This window comes from Topomyia yanbarensis, chromosome 2, assembly GCF_030247195.1.
Source record: "Topomyia yanbarensis strain Yona2022 chromosome 2, ASM3024719v1, whole genome shotgun sequence".
Taxonomy (NCBI): domain Eukaryota; kingdom Metazoa; phylum Arthropoda; class Insecta; order Diptera; family Culicidae; genus Topomyia; species Topomyia yanbarensis.
This window is the reverse complement of record NC_080671.1, coordinates 198410274-198431014: the sequence shown is the minus strand read 5'-3', so window position 1 is coordinate 198431014 and position 20741 is coordinate 198410274. Positions and strand designations below refer to the sequence as shown.

General features: G+C 38.9%; 1 protein-coding gene across 3 annotated transcripts in view; it reads right to left on the bottom strand.

Moving 5' to 3' along the window:
• The window catches only part of LOC131682631 (profilin), a 45137-nt gene extending 24857 nt beyond the window's left edge, over positions 1-20280 (bottom strand). For 2 of the 3 annotated variants that reach the window (XM_058964282.1, XM_058964284.1), the window contains exons 1-2: positions 20126-20280; positions 19510-19688 (exon numbers count right to left, since the gene is read on the bottom strand). In XM_058964282.1, the coding sequence (XP_058820265.1) occupies positions 19510-19620 (111 nt within the window). In that variant the 5' untranslated portion in view covers positions 19621-19688; positions 20126-20280. The other variant, XM_058964283.1, reaches the window with a different exon arrangement.
• Between the last annotated feature and the right edge of the window lie 461 nt (positions 20281-20741).

The window sequence follows — 20741 nt, the reverse complement described above, 5'->3', positions numbered from 1 at the left end:
CATTAACAACGCGTTCACGGAAACGTATAATCATACACACTTTTCAAATAATTCCAAATGACAACACTAAAACTTCCGTACTAATCTCACTCAAAAATAGTTTAAAATTGTGAGTACCCTGCTCCTAAGTTCTTCTTAAATCTCTTTGGTTCATCCTATCGCACTTCTCCAATCCATCTTGATGCATAACGCGAAAAAAATCACAGCCAAACTCACCTGAATATTGATTCCGAATTCGGTTTCCAATCAAAATTCCGACTCAAATGAAAGAATCGATACCGAGTAAAAATGCACAATCACAGCGGTTTTTTAAAAGAAATTTCTCTTGACTTATTTTAAACCTTCCATCATGTACTCGAACTCTAAATAGATACCAAACTTCAAACTTTTTTAACATTAAAAAAAGGTAATAAATTTTCAAAAAAATATTCGAAAGGTACATTTATGTTACATAATACAGCATTTTTCATAGGGCAATAAGTAAAAAACAAATATAAGACCTGAAACAATACGAGTAATAGCATGAGAGAAGGGGTCACGCTGTCCCGATGAAAAAGATAAGCCAGCGCCACGCGATTAGAAACAACACATTAGACTGTCCCTTATACAAACTAAACCCTTGACATTCAACTGCTATACTTTTATTTGCATACTCGTTTATAGACGAAAGTAATCATACGCAAATCACGACTTGCGACACTGCAATGTGGCGGCAGCTGGGGCAAAATTATTAACATCTTCATTCGAATCTGATCGTTTTTATAACGACATATACTGACAGTATTCTGCTAATCTGATCTAATGAGCTGACTCATACGTACTGAGTAAGAAATATAAGATTACAATACATCATTAGAACATATTTTCGGAAGGTAACATGCAGTAAAGATGCGCACAAGGTTGTTCGTAATTCAAACAAGCGCCTTTATGTACTCCAGTGTGGTAGAGACAGCTATTTGAAAAAATGTCACGGAACCGGCTATGCGTCATGCAGCCAACGGCGTCACTCGCGTTACTTATTTGGTAATGTTCAGTTGACTGTATGTGATTTGTTTCCAAATGCGGACATATCGGGAAAGCAACAGAAAAGTTACTGTCCTCCACTGGCGAAACACGTTTCGGTGTGCGCCTCGCCGGCACTGTGCGGACAAACTCGCTAAGTTACGTATGTGTATAGTCGTAACACTTGCATTACATGAGGGTTCGACTATCAAATACACAGCAACTTCATTTATACACGCAGCTACCATTCTTCATCACATTGAAAGAGAAAAACACGCGGATATTCGAAGTACACATCGTTGACTCTTGAAATTGCGGCTAGTTAGAATTTGTAACAATTTTTAAATGCCACCAGCCGAGCTCGAACGATAAGATTTGTCGAGACAACAGGAAATAGATTCTGTCGGATCGACCGGCATGCGACTTTTAAGTTATTTATACTTGCAACCAAAAATCGGATTGCCGTTTGACTTTCGATCGTACACTTGATGTTGCGTACATATGAATCATTCAGTAGGGTAATTCAGCAATCCAAATTGACATTTTTGTAATCTTTTAAAAGAATTTTAAACTATGTTATACATCGTTTAAAAATTTTAAACTTGATATTTATAAATTACGTTGTATTTAGGGGAAAAAGGACGTTTTGAACCTTTCTTGGTAAATTCTTCAAATAGTTAGATCACATGTGAGTGTGAGAAAAGATTCTGCTATTATTTCAAGCAAACTTATTGAAAAGGTCCTATGTGCAAATGAGAGCCTCTCTTTGTTTACTTTCTCTTCCGCTAATAACACGGTCGCATTTGCGTTTTCTGCTTAACTCTTTGCATAATATGCTAGTCGAAATCACACTTTACCAATATGTACAGGAACATTTTTGGAAAAATTAATGGTGAAGCCGTGATAATCGAATGAGAAAGTAAACAAAGAGAGGCTCTCTTTTGCACATAGGTCCATTTCAAAAAGTACGCGAGATTTGACAACCTCAAATTTACCTGCAATCGTTGGATTTGGCGAGACTTCCAATTTAAACGCGATGTTATCAAAATCTTTTCAAATGCTCCATCTAGCAGTAGCTGTGTCAATTCGGAAACCATTAGAGGACTTTGCTTCACCTTCGGTTGATTGAAGCAAACATTTCGACGTTAACATTTAATATGGCATTAAATACAATATGCTCTTGAGAATATTACGTCTGAAAAATTATCTCGTATTTTATATTTCCATTTATGAACAGGAACTGGATATAAAGATAGTGCGACGCCGTATTAAATTAATCATTTTTTACGAATAAAATACCCGATTTATTTAAAGAATTGTATTTTGAACGATTTTTGCGGATAAATGTTTTGGTCTCTATTGAAAGATCACACTGGTTTTGTGACCTCTCTCATAAGCCCTTTTCGGCGAGGCGTTAGCTTATAGTTCATGCGGGTGAACCCTTTTGTTTACAGGAAATGAATATGTGACGTTTATTTTGATCCCTTTCTCGGTGTTGGGCTGTTTTTGGACCCTTTTCGAGTATAGTCTTTTCTAGAAAAACTCTAGAAAGAGAACTGCGGAGACTCCATTTTGGATCGATTGGATTCGCGTTTAGCTGTCAAAAAACGAATCCAATCGAACATTGCCTATCCTTATAACATTGGACGTGTTGCCATACAATGGCGGGGCATACGTTGCCAAAAATGCTGTTTTTCTCTCCGCAGTTCTCTTTCTAGAGTTTTTCTAGTCTTTTCATTAGGAGCCCATAGACAATTTGTTCCTTTCGTTTTTTGGTGTATATGAACCATTAATTTTTGAGGGGAAGTGAAAAGAAACAAAAATAAAACAAGCCATTTTGCTTATGTGCCTTTTCGATAATCTATTATTTCGCGAACAGCCAGGCTTCAGAATCGGCTTATTTAAGGTGTCCATTTGAAGTTTACGTTTACGGAATTGTTTACGTTTTGTTTATGTGCCCATTTTAAATGTTCTTGTCGATTTGACCATTATGCCGGATATAGCAGCTGTTTGGTTGTACGTCATTTCCCGGAATACCATTCCCCGGAATTCCATTTCCCGGAAAACTATTTCCCGGAATGTACCATATCCCGGAATATCGTTTCCCGGAATGCACCATTTCCCGGAAAACCATTTTCCGGAATGTATCATTTCCCGGAAAACTATTTCCCGGAATGTATCATTTCCCGGAAAAACCATTTCGCGGAAAATAAAAAGACTAGTACCTCACCGACCAAACTTATTTTTAGGAGAACTGTTATGCAGCTAATTGTGTTCTAGGAGATTTTACCTACTTTAGAACATGAAAAGTTGTTTGAAAATATTTTTAAATTTTTTTTTATTGAGTGGTTATTGCGGTAAAAAACAAGATAGCGATAATCACAATCGTCTGAGCTCTCGATCGAAGCAGATCGTTTTTCTTGTGCTGTGCATAGAGTAAATCACTATATATACATTGTGAAGGTCAACCATTGTTTGAGGCTGGCTTTGTTCGTCGGTGCCTGGGTTGGTGAAGTGAATAGTGGAATAACCGGACAAACCGCTAAATAAGCTAAGTATCTTTTTTTTTCATTTCCCTTTCCCCCGATCGGTCGCTACTTCTTAGATCCCTTTCCCCTGAATATAAGTTTCATCTCTCGTTTACACCACGTGCTATCCTCGTGCCTAAATGGCCGAGGGCGAAGTAACATTGGATGGAAATGATATTCCCATGGATATACCGGATAAACCCAAAATTACTCCCTCCCCTGATTCCCCCAGTCCTCCCCGTATTAAAACATACCCAGCCAGTTCGACTGGACCCTGGGTGGTCTATTTCCGGCCAATCACGAAATCGCTTAATATTTTAGAAATCTCACAGGAGCTGACAGCTAACTACCCGGCCGTAGCTCAGATAACACGTGTTAGAGCTAATAAGATACGCATATTAGTGAATGACCTCGACCAGGCAAACCAGATTGCTCGCAGCGAACGTTTTACAAAGCAATTTAAAGCGTATATTCCTTGTTTAGCAGTGGAGATCGACGGGGTCGTCGCCGAACCGGGTTTGAAGTGCGAAGACGTGTTGAAGTACGGAGTTGGTTGTTTTAAGGACCCCTCACTTGAACATGTGAAGATTCTGGAATGCAAGCAATTGTATTCCGCAAAAACTGAGAATAATAAGACAACTTATTCATTGTTAGACTCGCTTCGGGTGACTTTCTCCGGGTCTTCCCTCCCCAATTATTTCCTCCTGGATAAGGTTCGTCTACCTGTTCGCCTGTTTGTACCGCGGGTAATGAACTGCAGCGATTGCAAGCAGCTGGGCCACACAGCCACCTATTGTGGCAATAAGAAAAGGTGCGGCAAATGCGAGGGAGAACATGAGGATGACTCTTGCGGTGGAGAAACTGAAAAGTGTATTTACTGCGGGGGCCTTCCGCATGATCTTAAATCATGCCCCGCGTACAAACAGCGCGGGGATAAAATTAAGCGCTCCCTTAAGGAACGCTCGAAGCGCTCTTATGCAGAAATTCTTAAGAATGCATCGCCATCTGTCCCTTCCGAAAATTCCTTTGCTCTTTTGGCTGGCGTTGAGCAAGAATCTGACGACCCACAAGAGGGAACATCTTTGGTTAACTCAGGGGAGTCCAGGAAGAGGAAAAATCTAGCCTCCCCTAGATTGCCTCGTAAGGGTGCCAAGGTGTCGTCCACTCAGAGTGCGCCAATTACAATCAATAAATCCAATGGAAGTGATGCACTAAAGCCGAAGCAAGTTGCTCCAGGACTTGGAAATTTTAATTCTAACAAGGAGTATCCACCACTTCCAGGGACACCAAAAACCCCAAGTGTTCCCTTTTTTCAAACAGATACTCAGTCCAGTAGCGGACTAATGAAATTTTCTGACATAGTGGACTTAATTTTCACAGCTTTCAATGTTACTGATCCTCTTAAAAGCATTCTGATACATTTTCTCCCTATGGTGCAAACATTTTTGAAACAGTTGACTGCTAAATGGCCCCTCCTTGCAGCGATCGTATCCTTCGATGGCTAAGTCATCAAACGAGGTCACTGATTCGATCACTGTCCTACAGTGGAATTGCAGAAGTATCCTCCCGAAAATCGATTCCTTCAAATTCTTATTAAACAGTTTAAAATGTGATGCTTTCGCATTATGTGAAACCTGGTTAACTTCTGATATAAATCTCAACTTCCACGACTTTAATATAATCCGTCTGGATCGAGAAAACCCTTATGGAGGAGTACTTTTGGGGATCAAAAAGTGCTATTCTTTCAACCGAATTAACCTCCCTTCGACACCAGGCATTGAAATTGTCGCTTGTCAAGTTTTAATCAAAGGTAAAGACCTTTGCATTGCTTCCATCTACATTCCTAGGGCAACGAACGCTTTGTAATATCACGGAATCCTTACCGGCTCCGCGGCTAGTTCTGGGAGACTTTAACTCGCACGGTACGGTATGGGGCTGTCTTCATGATGATAATAGATCAGCATTAATCCAAGATCTTTGCGACAATTTCAACATGACCATCTTAAACACGGGAGAAATGACGCGGACTCCTACACCACCAGCACGCGCAAGCGCGTTGGATTTATCGCTATGCTCGACATCGCTACAGTTAGATTGCAGGTGGAAGGTGATCCCTGATCCCCACGGTAGCGATCATTTGCCTATCGTGATTTCAATTGCTAACGGTTCAAGACCATCGGAAACAATCAATGTATCGTATGACCTCACACGGAACATTGATTGGAAGAGTTACGCGACCGCGATATCCGTTAAAATCGAATCCACTCAAGAACTTCCTCCGGAGGAAGAGTACAGGTTTTTGGCTGGCTTGATTCTCGACAGTGCGAATCAAGCTCAGACTAAACCAGTACCCAGCGCGAATACCCATGGACGGTCTCCCACCCTGTGGTGGGATAAAGAGTGCTCAGAGCTGTACGCGGAAAAGTCCACTGCATATAAGGCCTTCCGGGAAGACGGGTTACCCGCTAGCTATCTACATTACGCGTCGTTAGAAAGGCGAATGAAGAGTCTAATGAAAGCCAAAAAACGCAGTTATTGGCGCCGGTTCGTCGACGGGTTAACGAGAGAAACAGCGATGAGCACTCTTTGGGGTGCGGCTCGACGTATGCGTAACCGTAATAGTACCAACGAGAACGTGGAATATTCAAACCGTTGGATATTCGCTTTCGCCAAGAAGATCTGTCCGGACTCTGTCCCGGTACAGAAAACGTACCGCGCCTCGTCTCCTCACGATACCGCGAACGAAACACCGTTTTCGATGGTGGAGTTCTCACTTGCTCTTTTATCATGCAACAATAACGCCCCAGGGTTAGACAGAATCAGGGTAACATTGTTCCTCATGACTGGAGGCAAGTGAAGGTCATCGCCATCCAAAAACCAGGAAAACCAGCCTCCGACCACAACTCGTATCGGCCGATTGCAATGCTGTCCTGTATTCGGAAGTTGTTCGAGAAAATGATCTTGTTTCGCCTCGACAATTGGGTTGAAGCAAATGGCTTACTGTCAGATACACAATTTGGCTTCCGCAAAGGCAAAGGGACGAACGATTGCCTTGCGTTGCTTTCTACAGAAATCCAAATGGCCTATGCTAACAAAGAGCAGATGGCATCAGTCTTCTTGGATTTTAAGGGGGCTTTTGACTCAGTTTCTATCAACATTCTGTCAGAGAAGCTGCACCAGCATGGTCTTTCGCCAATTTTAAATAACTTTTTGCTAAACCTGTTGTCTGAAAAGCACATGCACTTTTCGCATGGCGATTTAACAACATCGCGATTTAGCTACATGGGTCTTCCCCAGGGCTCATGTCTAAGTCCCCTGCTCTACAATTTCTACGTGAATGCCATTGACGATTGTCTTGCCAATTCATGCACGCTAAGGCAACTTGCAGACGACGGCGTGGTCTCTGTTACAGGGCCCAAAGCTGCCGACTTGCAAGGACCATTACAAAATACCTTGGACAATTTGAACTGAGTTGGTTGTTTTCTCTAGGAAGCGTGAGCCAACGCAACTCCAGCTTCTATTAATGGGTGCAACGATCAACCAGGTTTTCACATTTAAATATCTCGGGGTCTGGTTCGACTCTAAAGGTACCTGGGGATGTCACATTAGGTATCTGAAACAGAAATGCCAACAAAGGATCAATTTTCTCCGAACAATAACTGGAACATGGTGGGGTGCTCACCCAGGAGACCTGATCAGGTTATACCAAACAACGATATTGTCGGTGATGGAGTACGGGTGTTTCTGTTTTCGCTCCGCTGCGAACATACACTTCATCAAACTGGAGAGAATCCAGTATCGTTGCTTGCACATTGCCTTGGGTTGCATGCACTCGACCCATACGATGAGTCTCGAAGTGCTGGCGGCCATTGGTGATTGAAAACTTCGAGAGGCTCGTCGAGCTTAGTTCTCAAACCCGATTTATGTCCTTGTACTTCGACTACATGGCACAGAGCATTAATCCTTCTTCGTTTACTCCCAACCGTGTTCGTTTCCTAGATACTTCTGATTCTACTGTATTCTTCGACACATCCATGAAGTAAGAGATTCGTGGACTCCCGGACCATATACGCCCGCAAGTGATGCCCAATATATTTTATAATAAATTCCGAGAAGTCGACTGTGACAAAATGTTGTACACTGACGGATCAAATCTCGATGGTTCCACTGGCTTCGGTATCTTCAACAATACTATCACCGCTTCATTCAAGCTCAATGATCCCGCTTCAGTTTACGTCGCAGAGTTAGCCGCAATTCAGTACACCCTTGGGATCATCGACACTCTGCCTACAGATCACTACTTCATCATTTCGGACAGCCTCAACTCTATCGAGGCTCTTCGTTCGATGAAGCCCAAAAAGCAATTCCCATATTTCCTGGGGAAGATACGGGAGTCCTTGTGTACGTTATCTGAAAAATCTTATCAAATTACCTTTGTTTGGGTCCCCTCTCATTGCTCTATCCCGGGCAATGAAAAGGCCGACTCAATAGCAAAGGTGGGCGCATTAAATGGTGACATATACGAAAGACCAATCTGCTTCAACGAATTTTTTAGTATTTGTCGTCAGAGGACACTCAACAGTTGGCAAACCTCGTGGAGCAATGGTGAACTTGGACGATGGCTACATTCCATTATCCCAAAGGTATCAACGAAGCCTTGGTTCAGGGGGATGGATGTGGGTCGGGATTTTATTCGTGTAATGTCCCGACTTATGTCCAACCACTACACCTTGGATGCGCATTTGCGGCGTATTGGGCTTGCGGAGAGTAGTCTGTGCGCTTGTGACGAGGGCTATCACGACATCGAGCACGTTGTCTGGGTATGCGCCGGGTACTTGGACGCCAGGTCTCAGTTAAAGGGGGCCCCTTCGGGCCCGAGGTAGACCACCCAATGTCCCAGTCCGAGATATACTGGCAAATCGTGATTTCCCCTATATGTCCCTTATTTATACTTTCATAAAAACGACACATATCCCAATTTAGCCCCTCTCTTTTTATTTCTCGTTTTAGAAGCTTTCTCCTGCCTTGTGGGACCGATCAGCTCCAGACTGCAACTATGTAACCGCCGTCGCACTGAAGCGAGAGCGACTCAAGGTCCGATGACTTTTGAAGGATTCCCCGCGGGTCCGAAGAATACCATCCGCCAATCCGACCTACTAGACTGAGGCGGTAATCTTTCGCTGATCTCCCGTTTGCCCGAAAGTTGCAAGTTTTGCTCTTCTCTCCCGGTCACCATCTACGCTTTCTCTCCCCTGTCCTTGATACAACTGCTTCTACAGCCCCCCTCTGAATATCTTGACCAAGCATAAGTCTCCGCTAAAAAAGTTCAAATTTGTATTCTGTATTCCTAGTCTTAAGATAGTTGTAATTTTACCTCTTTGTTAAAACTATTGTCCCCCATCTTGTAAATAGAATTGTACCCCTAGTCTTAAAACACCTGCGAATTTTCTCATAAATATTTGTTCCCCCTTTTGTGTACCAAACTATATTGTTAGTTTTAAGATAACTGTAAATATTTCCTAAAAATTATAACTATTGAATTCCTTGTTTTAAATTTTTTTCATAAAAAAAATCTTTTGCCCCCTCTCTTGTATATAGAATCTTATTTCTAGTCTTAAGATAGCTGTAAAATTTTTCTTTTTTAAAAAAAATATTTCAACATTGTAACCTCCTAGTTTTAAAACATCCAAAATGTAAAAACAAAAGAATTTGGCAGCGCCAAGCTAACGCATTTGTCCCTATCAAATAAACGAAATGAATAAAAAAAAGATAGCGATAAGCTTGCAAAACTGTCATTTTAAAGATTTAATCTTTTCGATTCCGCGATGTTAGGAAAAATTATTTTAATTAATCATTATATGAGCAGCTTACGGACGGCTTTTGGTTTTGAACCAAGAAGAAACTTGGGAGGATTTAAAAAAATCTTGTGGGGAATAAAAAGCACCCCATGGGATATCAATGAAATAAATGTGTACCACAATAGTAACAAATACTTTTCCCACCGCTGGTAGTGAAGGGGTGAATAAATTCATGACCGTCTAATTCCTGACTAACAGGCCCTATATTTTGCCTGATATTTGTTCCAAATTTTGCGGATTTAGTTAAAATGGTATATTTTCAATTCTTTTACTATTTTGAATCGATTCCGTCGCGTGGTAATCTTCGGTGAAAAGCATAATACACCACTGTAGAATTTTTAAGATTTGAAAATTTTGTTATTGAAATAAAATGATATAACAGAAAATGGAAGGCGAACAGAATACCTAATTGTATATATTATCAATTCTGTCCTATCGTTTTTAGGTAAACTCTAAGCGGACTAAAAACTTCAAATGCGTTTTTTTTAAATCCACGTCAAACCACGAGCTTTGAAATATTCACAGCATATTCTAATTTAATTTCTCCAGCAACGTACGAAGGATTTTAGTTAATAAATTATGTCTGTATCTTGGATATTTTCGGTAAATTTAAGACTAAGAGGAACGAAAGCAATGAAATTGATTGTTGATTTTAATATTTTCAGCGCTTCGCGTAAAATTAAAATAGCGAAAAAAATCCTACGTAAGTCACTTTCTATCGTTCTAAGGAATCGAAAAAAACTTTAGTTTTTGACGCTAGGTCAAACATTACAGGAGATAGATTTCAGGCTCGGATTAAAAAAACGTGCTGGCGGGAAAATGCTGAACAAATTACATAAAATTAATATTTGTGTGCTGCATAAGTCGTATTATGAATCCCATTTTGGGATCTTGATTCATCTCCTTATTACGCAAAGAAAAATATGCTTATACCGTACTCTATAATGGTTTAAATTCGTAACGATCAATTTAGAACGCCTTGAAATGAAGCCATCTTTGAAATTGAAAAGGCAGTGTTTTCCACAACGTTGGCAACATTTTTATGATAACCAATCATTAGTACTCCAAAAATGCCCTGAATACGTTGATTGATTTTCATGAAGATTAGGTAAAAGGTAACGAAAAAATATAAATATTTCCTAAAATTCAGTTATAAATATTTCTGGAACCTTTGAAATTTTATAGATTGTGAATGTATTTGTCTGAGATGCTGCCTTCTTAAAAATATGCAATCTTCTTTGGATTTTTATGTAGAATGTTATTTTTATCTATATGTTTCTCTGAAAATACTCTTGGACTTTTATTGATTTTTATTCGCAAGAATATTTGTTTACAGTAACAAACAGTGCATTGAAAACGCCTTCAGTTATTTTAAATTTCACTTCGTATTAAAAATTTCTATGTGAATTAGCCTTCTTTGGAACAATAGCAAATCAATGGAAATAATTTTAGAATTTTATTGATTTCAATACAATAAATACATTAGCCTTCTTTAAAATTTTCGTAATATATTTTTGAAATGCTATTCATTTTAAATTAAATTACGACTTTGATATCGCCTTCTTTTAGCATAAGCTATTTTCTGGACCTTCGATTGATTGATAATGATTTCAAATAAAATTACATATGCATGAGAATTAGTTTTTTAAACTCCCTAACATGATCAGCGAGCAAAGACAAGGGAACCAAACAAATATTTGAGTAGCAACATAGTTCTAAATGCAAATGTTCTCAAAGTACTTCAGATTTTAATAGTGTAACAAATTGCCGAGAAAAAGTACGTTCCGGGAAATGGTATTCCGGGAATTGGTACATTCCGGGAAACGATATTCCGGGAAATGAGACACTCCGGGAAATGATATTCCGGGAAATGGGACATTCCGGGAAACGATATTCCGAGAAATGGGACACTCAGGGAAATGATATTCCGGGAAATGGGACATTCCGGGAAATGATATTCCGGGAAATAGTACATTCCGGGAAATGGTTTTCCGGGAAACGGCATTCCGGAAAATGGTTTTCCGGGAAATGGTATTCCGGGAAACGACATACAATCCAGCTGTTTTGTTGATGTATTATTCCGTGTAGACAAACAGTGTTCAATGTTTGTCATTCATATTGTTTCATTCGCTCTAAAGATTCATAATCATGGAAAACTGTCAAATCAACTCATTTGGTTCTTGTTGGACCTCATTGGGCTCATAATAATTGGTCACTTTTTCAGTGAATCGCAGTTCTTTAAAAAAGAATCGCGGTTCAGTCATTCGTTTTGAAGAGACGATTTTTTTGATCGAGTCGTGATATTCATTCGTCCAAATGATTTGTACAAGTCGCTAGACAAGATTGCGATTCTCAGAAATACAGCGAATCGAACATGATTTAATTCGATAAAATATATTGAAAAACGATATAATTCTTGTTTATTGCATTTAGTATCAGAAGTTTATTATAATCAGCTCAGAACAATGATCAAAAAGTTTCAAAAATGACCTGCTATTTTGTTTCTCAACAAAAAAGCATGACAAGTATTATTTTGTATAAAACACAAATTTCAATGTCATTTTGGATGTCAGACTTCCTCAATGACGGATCCCTAATGGGTCTTCTCATCCAGCTTCCAAAAATCGATTTTTTATTTTTGCTTGCATCGTTAAAATTATCAGAGAATATTCTTGCAAAATTCAGAATACAGTGAAGACCCGTTTTTATCATCCCCTTGTTGAATGTTTGGCTGATAAAACGGGGACGATGACAAAATCGGACGTATATTATAAACTGAAGTAAAATTTTATATTACCCACTCATTTTTTTTTCGTTCCGATGGAACTCCTTGGCGGCTGTGATCCACTAGAAGGATGATAACAGCCTATTGTCTTTCTGTAGAAAACCAGCCTATAGGAAGTGATCCCGCAGGTTGGAGTATCTCAGCCAAGAATGAATCCATTGGGTTCCTGCTCCCAGGTTGTAAGCGGCGACTGAAAACAGGAGTATTTAAGTCAAGGTGGCAGCTCTCGTATATGCCCGCGCATGGCGATACTGAGTGTGTGAAATGGGCAGATGATTATATGATAGATGTGATCGAAGTGAATATGTTCAGATTTTATCTATCTTTAAATACACCTAGTCTAATTAAATAACCACCATTGCATTGGTGTCAAGGGACATATAAAAACAATATAATAAACAAGATCGTTGCATCGATATCGTAACACACAAAAAACAAGCTAGAAGGCTAATGAAAAGTATCGAGAACCTGTTAGCTCTAAAACAATATGATCCCCTAGTATAGAGTCACTCGTTCGTTTGTATCTCAACATTTAGCCATGATGTATATGTATTCATATTTACATATTGACCTTATCTGGCGAATTATATTTATTTTGCAAATAATTGATGAAGCAAATTTTGAAATAGTTAGAATTACTTGTAATTTTATTTATTAGCCAAATCTACAATTTACTAACGACTACTGCTACAAGTTCTTTTGAGTTATTTACATAGCAAATACCGGTATATTACATCATTACATGGAAAGATAAAACCCCGAACGAATTTTAAACGTTATAGAGGGGCACCATATCAATTAGCGTTATAGAGGCACCATATCAATTCATCGAGAGGAAAATGAAGTGACCACAAATGTTCTCATGGTAATAGTTACGTTAATAGGGGTTTACCGAAGGCAACAATCGACTACATTAAAACAAAACGATCGAATATGCTGGAACTAACAATGGGAAATGACAAGGAAATACCGAATAAACCGACTGATGCGACTTGTAACGGTATTGCCACTCATCCCTATTGTATGAATTAGCGCTCTTCAATGCGACCAGATCACTATGACTATATCATATGTGTACGCTGGTACAAATGTACAGCTAGAGAGTATACCACGTGTACCGCCACAAAAGAAATGATATTTGGTCACACTCTACTAACGCCTTATTTTGTCTACATCTCTACTAGTCCTTTTTTCTATCCGGCCCGTCGATAATTTAATGAAACGTACGGCTTATGTTTTCCCCTCGGGCATTTCTCTTTGCTTGTACCCGGTTTGCTACCTATTGACATTTTAACTGAGCAGAGTGCGACGGTGGTTCATAGAAAGTTGCCTCGAATCTTTAACCATCCTGCATTTGACGATGAAAGTAGTCACACGAGTTTCAGACAGCGTCTTTGGTACGTTGGCGTTTCCAAATCGTTTTAAGAGGTGTTGTTTCATATCGAGCGCGGTCTGTGGAATCCAGTTGAATATAACTAATTGTAAACCTTTATCCAAATTACGTCACATTAACGGTACGGTCTCTCTCTCTCTTTCCCTCCCTCTCATTTGGCATTGTCAAGCCCGAAATAATAAATCGGCGTTGATAACGAGTTTTAGTAATACAAATTTCAACAATATGAACACCTCAAATGTGCTTTGAAAAAAAGTTCTTACTTGTATTTTCACAATGGGTTACATTCCAAGAGCGTCACCGGAAATAATTCCCAAAAAATGACTGCGTTACCAATAAGGAGAAAATGTTTCGTTGGGTTGTTTTCCTGGATATTTAAGGTGTTTTTGACAACGTGCATTTCGAGTTCATTTTGGATGTAGCACGAGGCCATGAAGTACTTATATTAATATCTCTCACAAACTGTGCACACACAAAATACTCAACAACGGCAGTAAGCAGAGCTTAGGAACTACACTGCCTGTTGATGATGTGCTACCTACACTTTTACAGAATCTTATTTATTTTATTTATTTATTTCAACTTCATCTTTGACGCAAAGCGCCATACAGACTGCTATTAAAACTAATTACATAACTACTATTCATCACAATACACACAGCATATCAAATTTACATAACTTAACATACACAAAAACACTTATTCTGTCGGTTCCCATGCGTTAAATTTCTCGTGAAATTCGCGAAAGCAAGTCCCTCTCGGCCAAGTCGACGGCGACAATGCAGCATTTCTCAATTTCAAATCTACTCCAACCTTGAATGAAATGAAAGGCATCGAAGCTACTTCTTTCCAGTCTGGCACAAGTTTTTTCACAACGGCAGGGTTATTTCCGAGCGATTTTGTTACCATATCCGCGATGTTCCTTTCAGTAACTGAATTTTTCACTCTCGTGAAGAATAGCCAGCAGAGGTTTGCGGAGGAGCTCGGTAACGAGTTACACAAATTACCAAGACCAGAAACGTTTCGGGAGCCATGCTGCAGTTGGATTGACGAGAACGGAGAAGATTGGTCTGAAGGAGAGCTTGAGCCAGTAAACGATTGGGTTACTTTATACAATCTACCAGCAATCGTTTCGTTGATAGCCGCGACCTGTTGCTTCAATTTACACACCTCTTGAAATATATCCAATGCAGTTTTCAGTCTGCGATTCTGTGTGCACAGCAGCAATAGCAGGTCGCCCGGGTACAAAGCCGGCAGACTCCGATAGTAACTTTCGTTTCTTAGAAAATGCCTCAAAGTGACGAGCATCGATCATGATGTCGGTACAAGGCGTACACATCCATAAGATGTTCCGCTGTTGTGTACAGCTAAGTGCCTCTTCTATCGTGAGTGCAACACATTCAGCATGATATTCGTCGGAGCAAAAGCCTTTACAGGTAACAGAATTTTCGTCCGATTCGATATTTAATAAACATTGGTTGCAGATCATTATTCCTTTTTTACCAAACAGTTCAGTTGATGACTTGTTGAGGAAACGTACGTGCTGCCTGTTTCAGGTGAAATTGATTCATTTTGTAATCCCAACTGCTGGTTGGGGTTGGTACTTGATTCTATTTCGGGGTTCAACAAAAAACAATAAGTTTGGATGTCCGACATATGGTTATGGACATAATGATGATCTGTATTTACATTAGCACTTTCAATTGGATACAGCAAGTCAAGGTTGGGGAGCCAAAAGGTTACTTGGGATGAGTATATTTTGGCTCTTAGTGACCTTACACTCACATACACCCGACCCGAACCCGTACCAGTAAGAAAAAATATTTATTGCGGGTGCGGGTCGAGTCAGTTTTTTTTAATATTTCGCGCTTAATCGTATACTTGTTTTTGAATGTATGAAAATTCCGTTAATAGCAGAATGGGACAGATTATCGTCATTGAAAAATTTTCAAAAAAAGCGCAATTTTCCGATTTTGAAATATAAAACTTCATCCCATAAGTGAGCGTTTGTCGAGTTACATGGAATATTTCAGTATGAAGAATTTTCTGCAATGTCGAACGGGGTAAACATTATTGACTTTTTTGCGTGATTTCTCAAACATTTTTCAAATATCTTTGATGTAATTTGTTTTTATTGAATTTCAGAGTATCTCTAAAAACCGAAAATACAATTCTTGTTGATTCACAATACAACTTTTTTTGAGAGGAATAGTCTAAAATAACTATCATATATCAAACAACTGAAATCGTTATTTTTTGTGGCTTTATCGGCAAAAATGTTTGCGGTTACTAGGAAACTGTTCAGCTTTATTATAGAGAAATGTTTCCATGTATATACACGGGATGATTTCAACTAATCAAAAGTGCTTAGAAACACAGTGCTTTTATTTTCAGGGGTAGCGTCAATCTAGCGCTAGCTTAGTCCTGTCATTAAGCTAGTGTCGGAATCTGATAAGAGCTCAAAATGCAAATTTCATAACTAAATTAGTTGTAGGTTTAAAACCAACCAGGTCAGAGGTTGTTTTAAACCTATAACTAAAACCAAACATGCACAAAAATTCTTGTTATAAGTTCAAGGTGAGGTGAGGGAGTGTTTATTGCTGTTTATCGACATTGGAAAACCTCTCGAATCGACGTCTGGATGTGATACATTCATAATTTATTAATTTTCTATATCATTAGCAGTGCACCAAGCACTATCGATGGGATTGAAGCTTGCTTTCTATAGCTTTATCATATGATTCTAACATTTCAAGTACAACAATCCCAATAGCATCAGGTTAAAAAATCCCATGCCAAATCCATGACTAAATTCTCATGGTAAATAATATAAATACTTTGAATACAAAATAAATAACCTAATCGATCCGAATTTATCAGCGTTGCTGTACCAACCGTACTTTTTCATTTTTGTAGTTACTTGTATTAAATTTTGCCATTACTTTGAAGATCCCTTGAGTTAAAAACATCATGCTTTAAAATACGATATCAAAAAAGAATGATGCTCGCTGCAAGCGCAAAATGACGTTTTGTTTCGCAAAAAAAAAAAAATAATACGCCAGCTCAGTAGTTGAATATTCATGACAACAAAAAGTTATGGAAGGAAAAACGTCATATTTTAGTGTATTCGTAACCGAAAAATCCAAGTATACTGAAATGACAATTTACTGCAAATAGAAGGGAGCAATAGTCTTATATCACCAGTATAGAATAAACCTCACGCTTTGAAAACTACAACTATTCGGAATGGACGTAAGTACTAGACCATGTATGTATGACATATTCTAACAAAAGTGGCTGTGCGTTTGCCGTTATCTTATCATAGCTCAAAACATGCAAACTTGCTCGGGTCACATTTCGCTTTTGATGAACAGATCCGATAACAAACAGGATATAGTGCACACGCCCCATTTTTTTCTGATGGAAGTAGCTTTCAACACATCGTTAATTTGACGTCCTTAGCTAATCATCGAAAGAAAAATCAAATGAAGAAAAAGATGCCACCCAGACGAACTGTAGATACCAATCAGACTGCCATGAGCACACTGCAAAGTAGGCCCATCTGTGAAATATGTACAGCGAAAATGAATATGAATGAAGGGAAAACAAAACTTTCTTGTTGGTTGCTGTAGTGTGCCCAAAAGCGGTTTCCTATACAACCGAAAACGTTATTGTGTACAGGCGGTTACCACTACAAGACCGACACACACACTTTAATAAAGAAGTGACAGCGTGTTACAAACCGGTTCACTCGACACAGTGAGTCCTAAAGTCAACTTTGCAAAATTAGGTTCAGCACAAAATTAAGAAATAATATTCTATGTAGAATACGACTTTTTTGCTGGAAAATCATAATTAATTAAAGGTTACATAAAACATAACGGAAATACTATATTGGATGATTTTCTAAAACATTTCAAGGACTGAGTGATGGTCGATTTTCGAATCGTTTGAAAAACATGCTGGGAAAATTAGGCAAAATTAACTTCTTCGAAGACTTCAACCACCGTATAATAGGGTAATTCGACTACAAATTTACAATAGCAGAAATATAATTGTCACTAGGCTAGACTTTCTGATTTTCCATTGAACAATCATGCTTTTTTATTGGCTAATTGTGTCTCAGCAGATATCAACTCATTTTGTTCTCCATAAATCAATCCAAATCTGTCGCCAAAAATATTCAGATGCGAACTATTTTCAGCAATGAACAGTTAGGCCCAATTTCATCACTCTCTAAAGTTTTAAACCAGGTTTAACGGAGTGTTCAATTTGGTTCAAGAGTTAAGTGTGGGTGAAGAAATCGACCCCTAGTGGAAGAAAGCAAGGTCGTAATAAAACAATGAAGAAACAATCGTCAATATTTATAATTAAATTAAGGTGCCAGCGCTGTATTGATCGTGTACCGAAAATATGAAGTCTGATAATTTAGTACATACGCTTAGTATGTACAGTGAAGATCAGATTTAGTTTGCCCCAAGACGAACAAAGCCGAATAAATTCTTTCTTGGGGATATTTTTTTATCTCATGGATGCAAAATATGCAAAAATATGAAGTATCATTTCTTTTTAATGTTACACTGTAAGATCCTTTTTGGGAAAATATATGCTAAGTAATACGAAAGGATTATGAGGCTACGTCTAGATATTACAGATTATTTTAACAACCTTGGCTTTTAAAAAATATATATCCAGGGGCTGGGGCTGATAAAACGAGTCCTCACTGAACACCTACAATTTTCCAAACCCAACTGAACTGTAAGATTATTGTTCACCCTCGAAAATACACAAATCGTTCCTATTACTAATAAAAAGTTTAATGAAATTTGAAAATCAGAATCAACGGGCCTCTGAGACCTCTCTCGTAATATATTGCGAGATCCTCCCTGAGAAGTTTACCATAAAGAGGAGCATTTCGTTTTTTAATTTAAATTGAACAAAACTTAAGTTAACTAACAAAGATTTTCTGATATTTAAAAAGTATATCAGAAATATTATCACATATTTAGATGAGGATAGGACGTTTCCCAACAATGCACCAAATTAAATGTCAAACAGTTTGGTGCAAAATCTGCTTATCTCATGCATGAAAAATTGACCATATGACTCACCTTTACCCTTTGTCGGATTTCCACTATCCGATGTATGATGTATGCATTTTCAACTCTACTCATACAAGCTCATAGCCCGCATCTACACGTTTGCAAGTTTGTGTGATGTCTTGCCAGTCAGCAACAATTACCACTACACATAAGGAAGGGGGTGGTGGGTGGCGCTAGAAATACTCCAAAATTTGCAAAACACTCATCGATGATCGACCCGTTGTTATGTAGGTATAGAGCCCAGTGGCACGAGTGCGGATGTCTCATGCTGGCGTGAATGTGTAGTGGTTATAAAAAAAATGCATGTAGTTAGCGGTAGTAGTAGTGCCGATAGTAAAAGCATTCATTTGGAATCATCCATTCATTCGTTCGCATTTTGACTATGTATTGGCTCGTTTCAGTCGTATGCGAACGTAAAGAATAAAAGGAATAAAAATCCTACGAAATTTCATCCGAGCGCCATTTTGAAAGCAAGGCGAGCCGGCGAATTTTTTTATCCAATATTTCCACATCACACGATTAGAGACAAATCAACCAGGCGGATTAATAGATAAAGGAATAATGCTTTTATCAAGCTCCGTTCTCTGCAGTCGCATTTACGTACGATTAATGGCTAGTCTCTTGTCATTACAGCATTTGGCTTTAGCAAATGAGTCAGCGTGGTGTGGAGACTTGGTCACACCCTTGAACTGTCCCTCTACATTACCTTTGTTGGTAATGTCTCTTAAGGGTCACAAATTGTATGTCTGCAGTATGTAACAGTATACTTTAAAAAATCACGATTTACGATAGCCATCGTCCCGCGGCAAGCTAAATAAAGATAATGAAACAAAATACTTACTTCAAATCCCTCTGATTTAGCCCATACGCCACCGTCGTGACCGGCGATGGCCGCTTTCGATACGCACTGGGAAGCCAGAAGCTGATTGTCAACATAATCCTGCCAGCTCATTTTTTTTCTTCCTGGTGCTACTTAGAATGGAAATTTGTAACACTAGTGTTGCAAGGAATTTGCTTAAACTGGAAAATCGAAGGAAAATTTGCTGTTATAGTAACTGGTTTCCGCAGACTCGATTTAAAAAAATCCCTTCGAATTTATGCGAATGACACACACGAGTTTTTCTGCACACAAATAAAATCTGGAAATTCTTATTCCTTCACTAATTCGCGTCGACTGAACTGAGACCGGTCGCCAGACTTGTTTTAGCGAATAAAGAGCAAAAAAAGTTGCTGCCGCTACCTCGAAAAAATACCATACAAAAAAAACTACTACACTCTCAGCAAGGGGGCCTTGGTATGTGATAAACGCAGACGAACCAAGGCTCGGAACAAAAAGCAGCCCTCTGGTAAGGTCCTCTGAAAAATACACAGCGATTCTAAGCTACTTCGCGACGTTTTATCAATACTTTAACCAGCAAGGAACTTGTCACAATAACCGATTCGCAAGAAAAACTCACTTTATTGTTAAAGGGGAGGAAAGATGTTGGAACCTGAGTGCTTCGCTTTTGCTTTTCAATGGCACACGGGGTGAATTAACACAAACGATTGATGGCGAACGACGAGTTGCAAAGCTGCCCAAGTCCAAAAACCGTTTCGTTTCTGTATAGGGAGAGGCACTCTTCCAATCGAACAGCTTAAAGAGCACGATTGGAATATTTCTATCCTTTTCTTGCTCACACTGGGAAGTGCAACATTTTTGTGGACCCGACAGTTCTCTCTCGTAGAAATCATATTTGCTCTCTTTTCAAGCCGAACCGGAAATGAGTAATCTGAAAGTTACGAAACATGGACGACATCGTTTGCTACTTCACTGCGGTTGGTGAATATAAAAAAAGCTTTATTGCATGCAATGAGCATTGACGCGTGGCCATCGCCAAGGGGCTTTTAAAAAGTAATGTTACATCTATAAAATAATGTAATCGCGAATTTCGTGCTCCATTTTGACCACCTACAATGTCTTGTCAAAATAGAACATGGCATGGAAATGTATAACCTCATTTTTCTAACAGTTTTTTTCTATTTTGATTATAGACATTTTAACTTTAGGATCATTCGCCTCTTCAGAGATGCCAG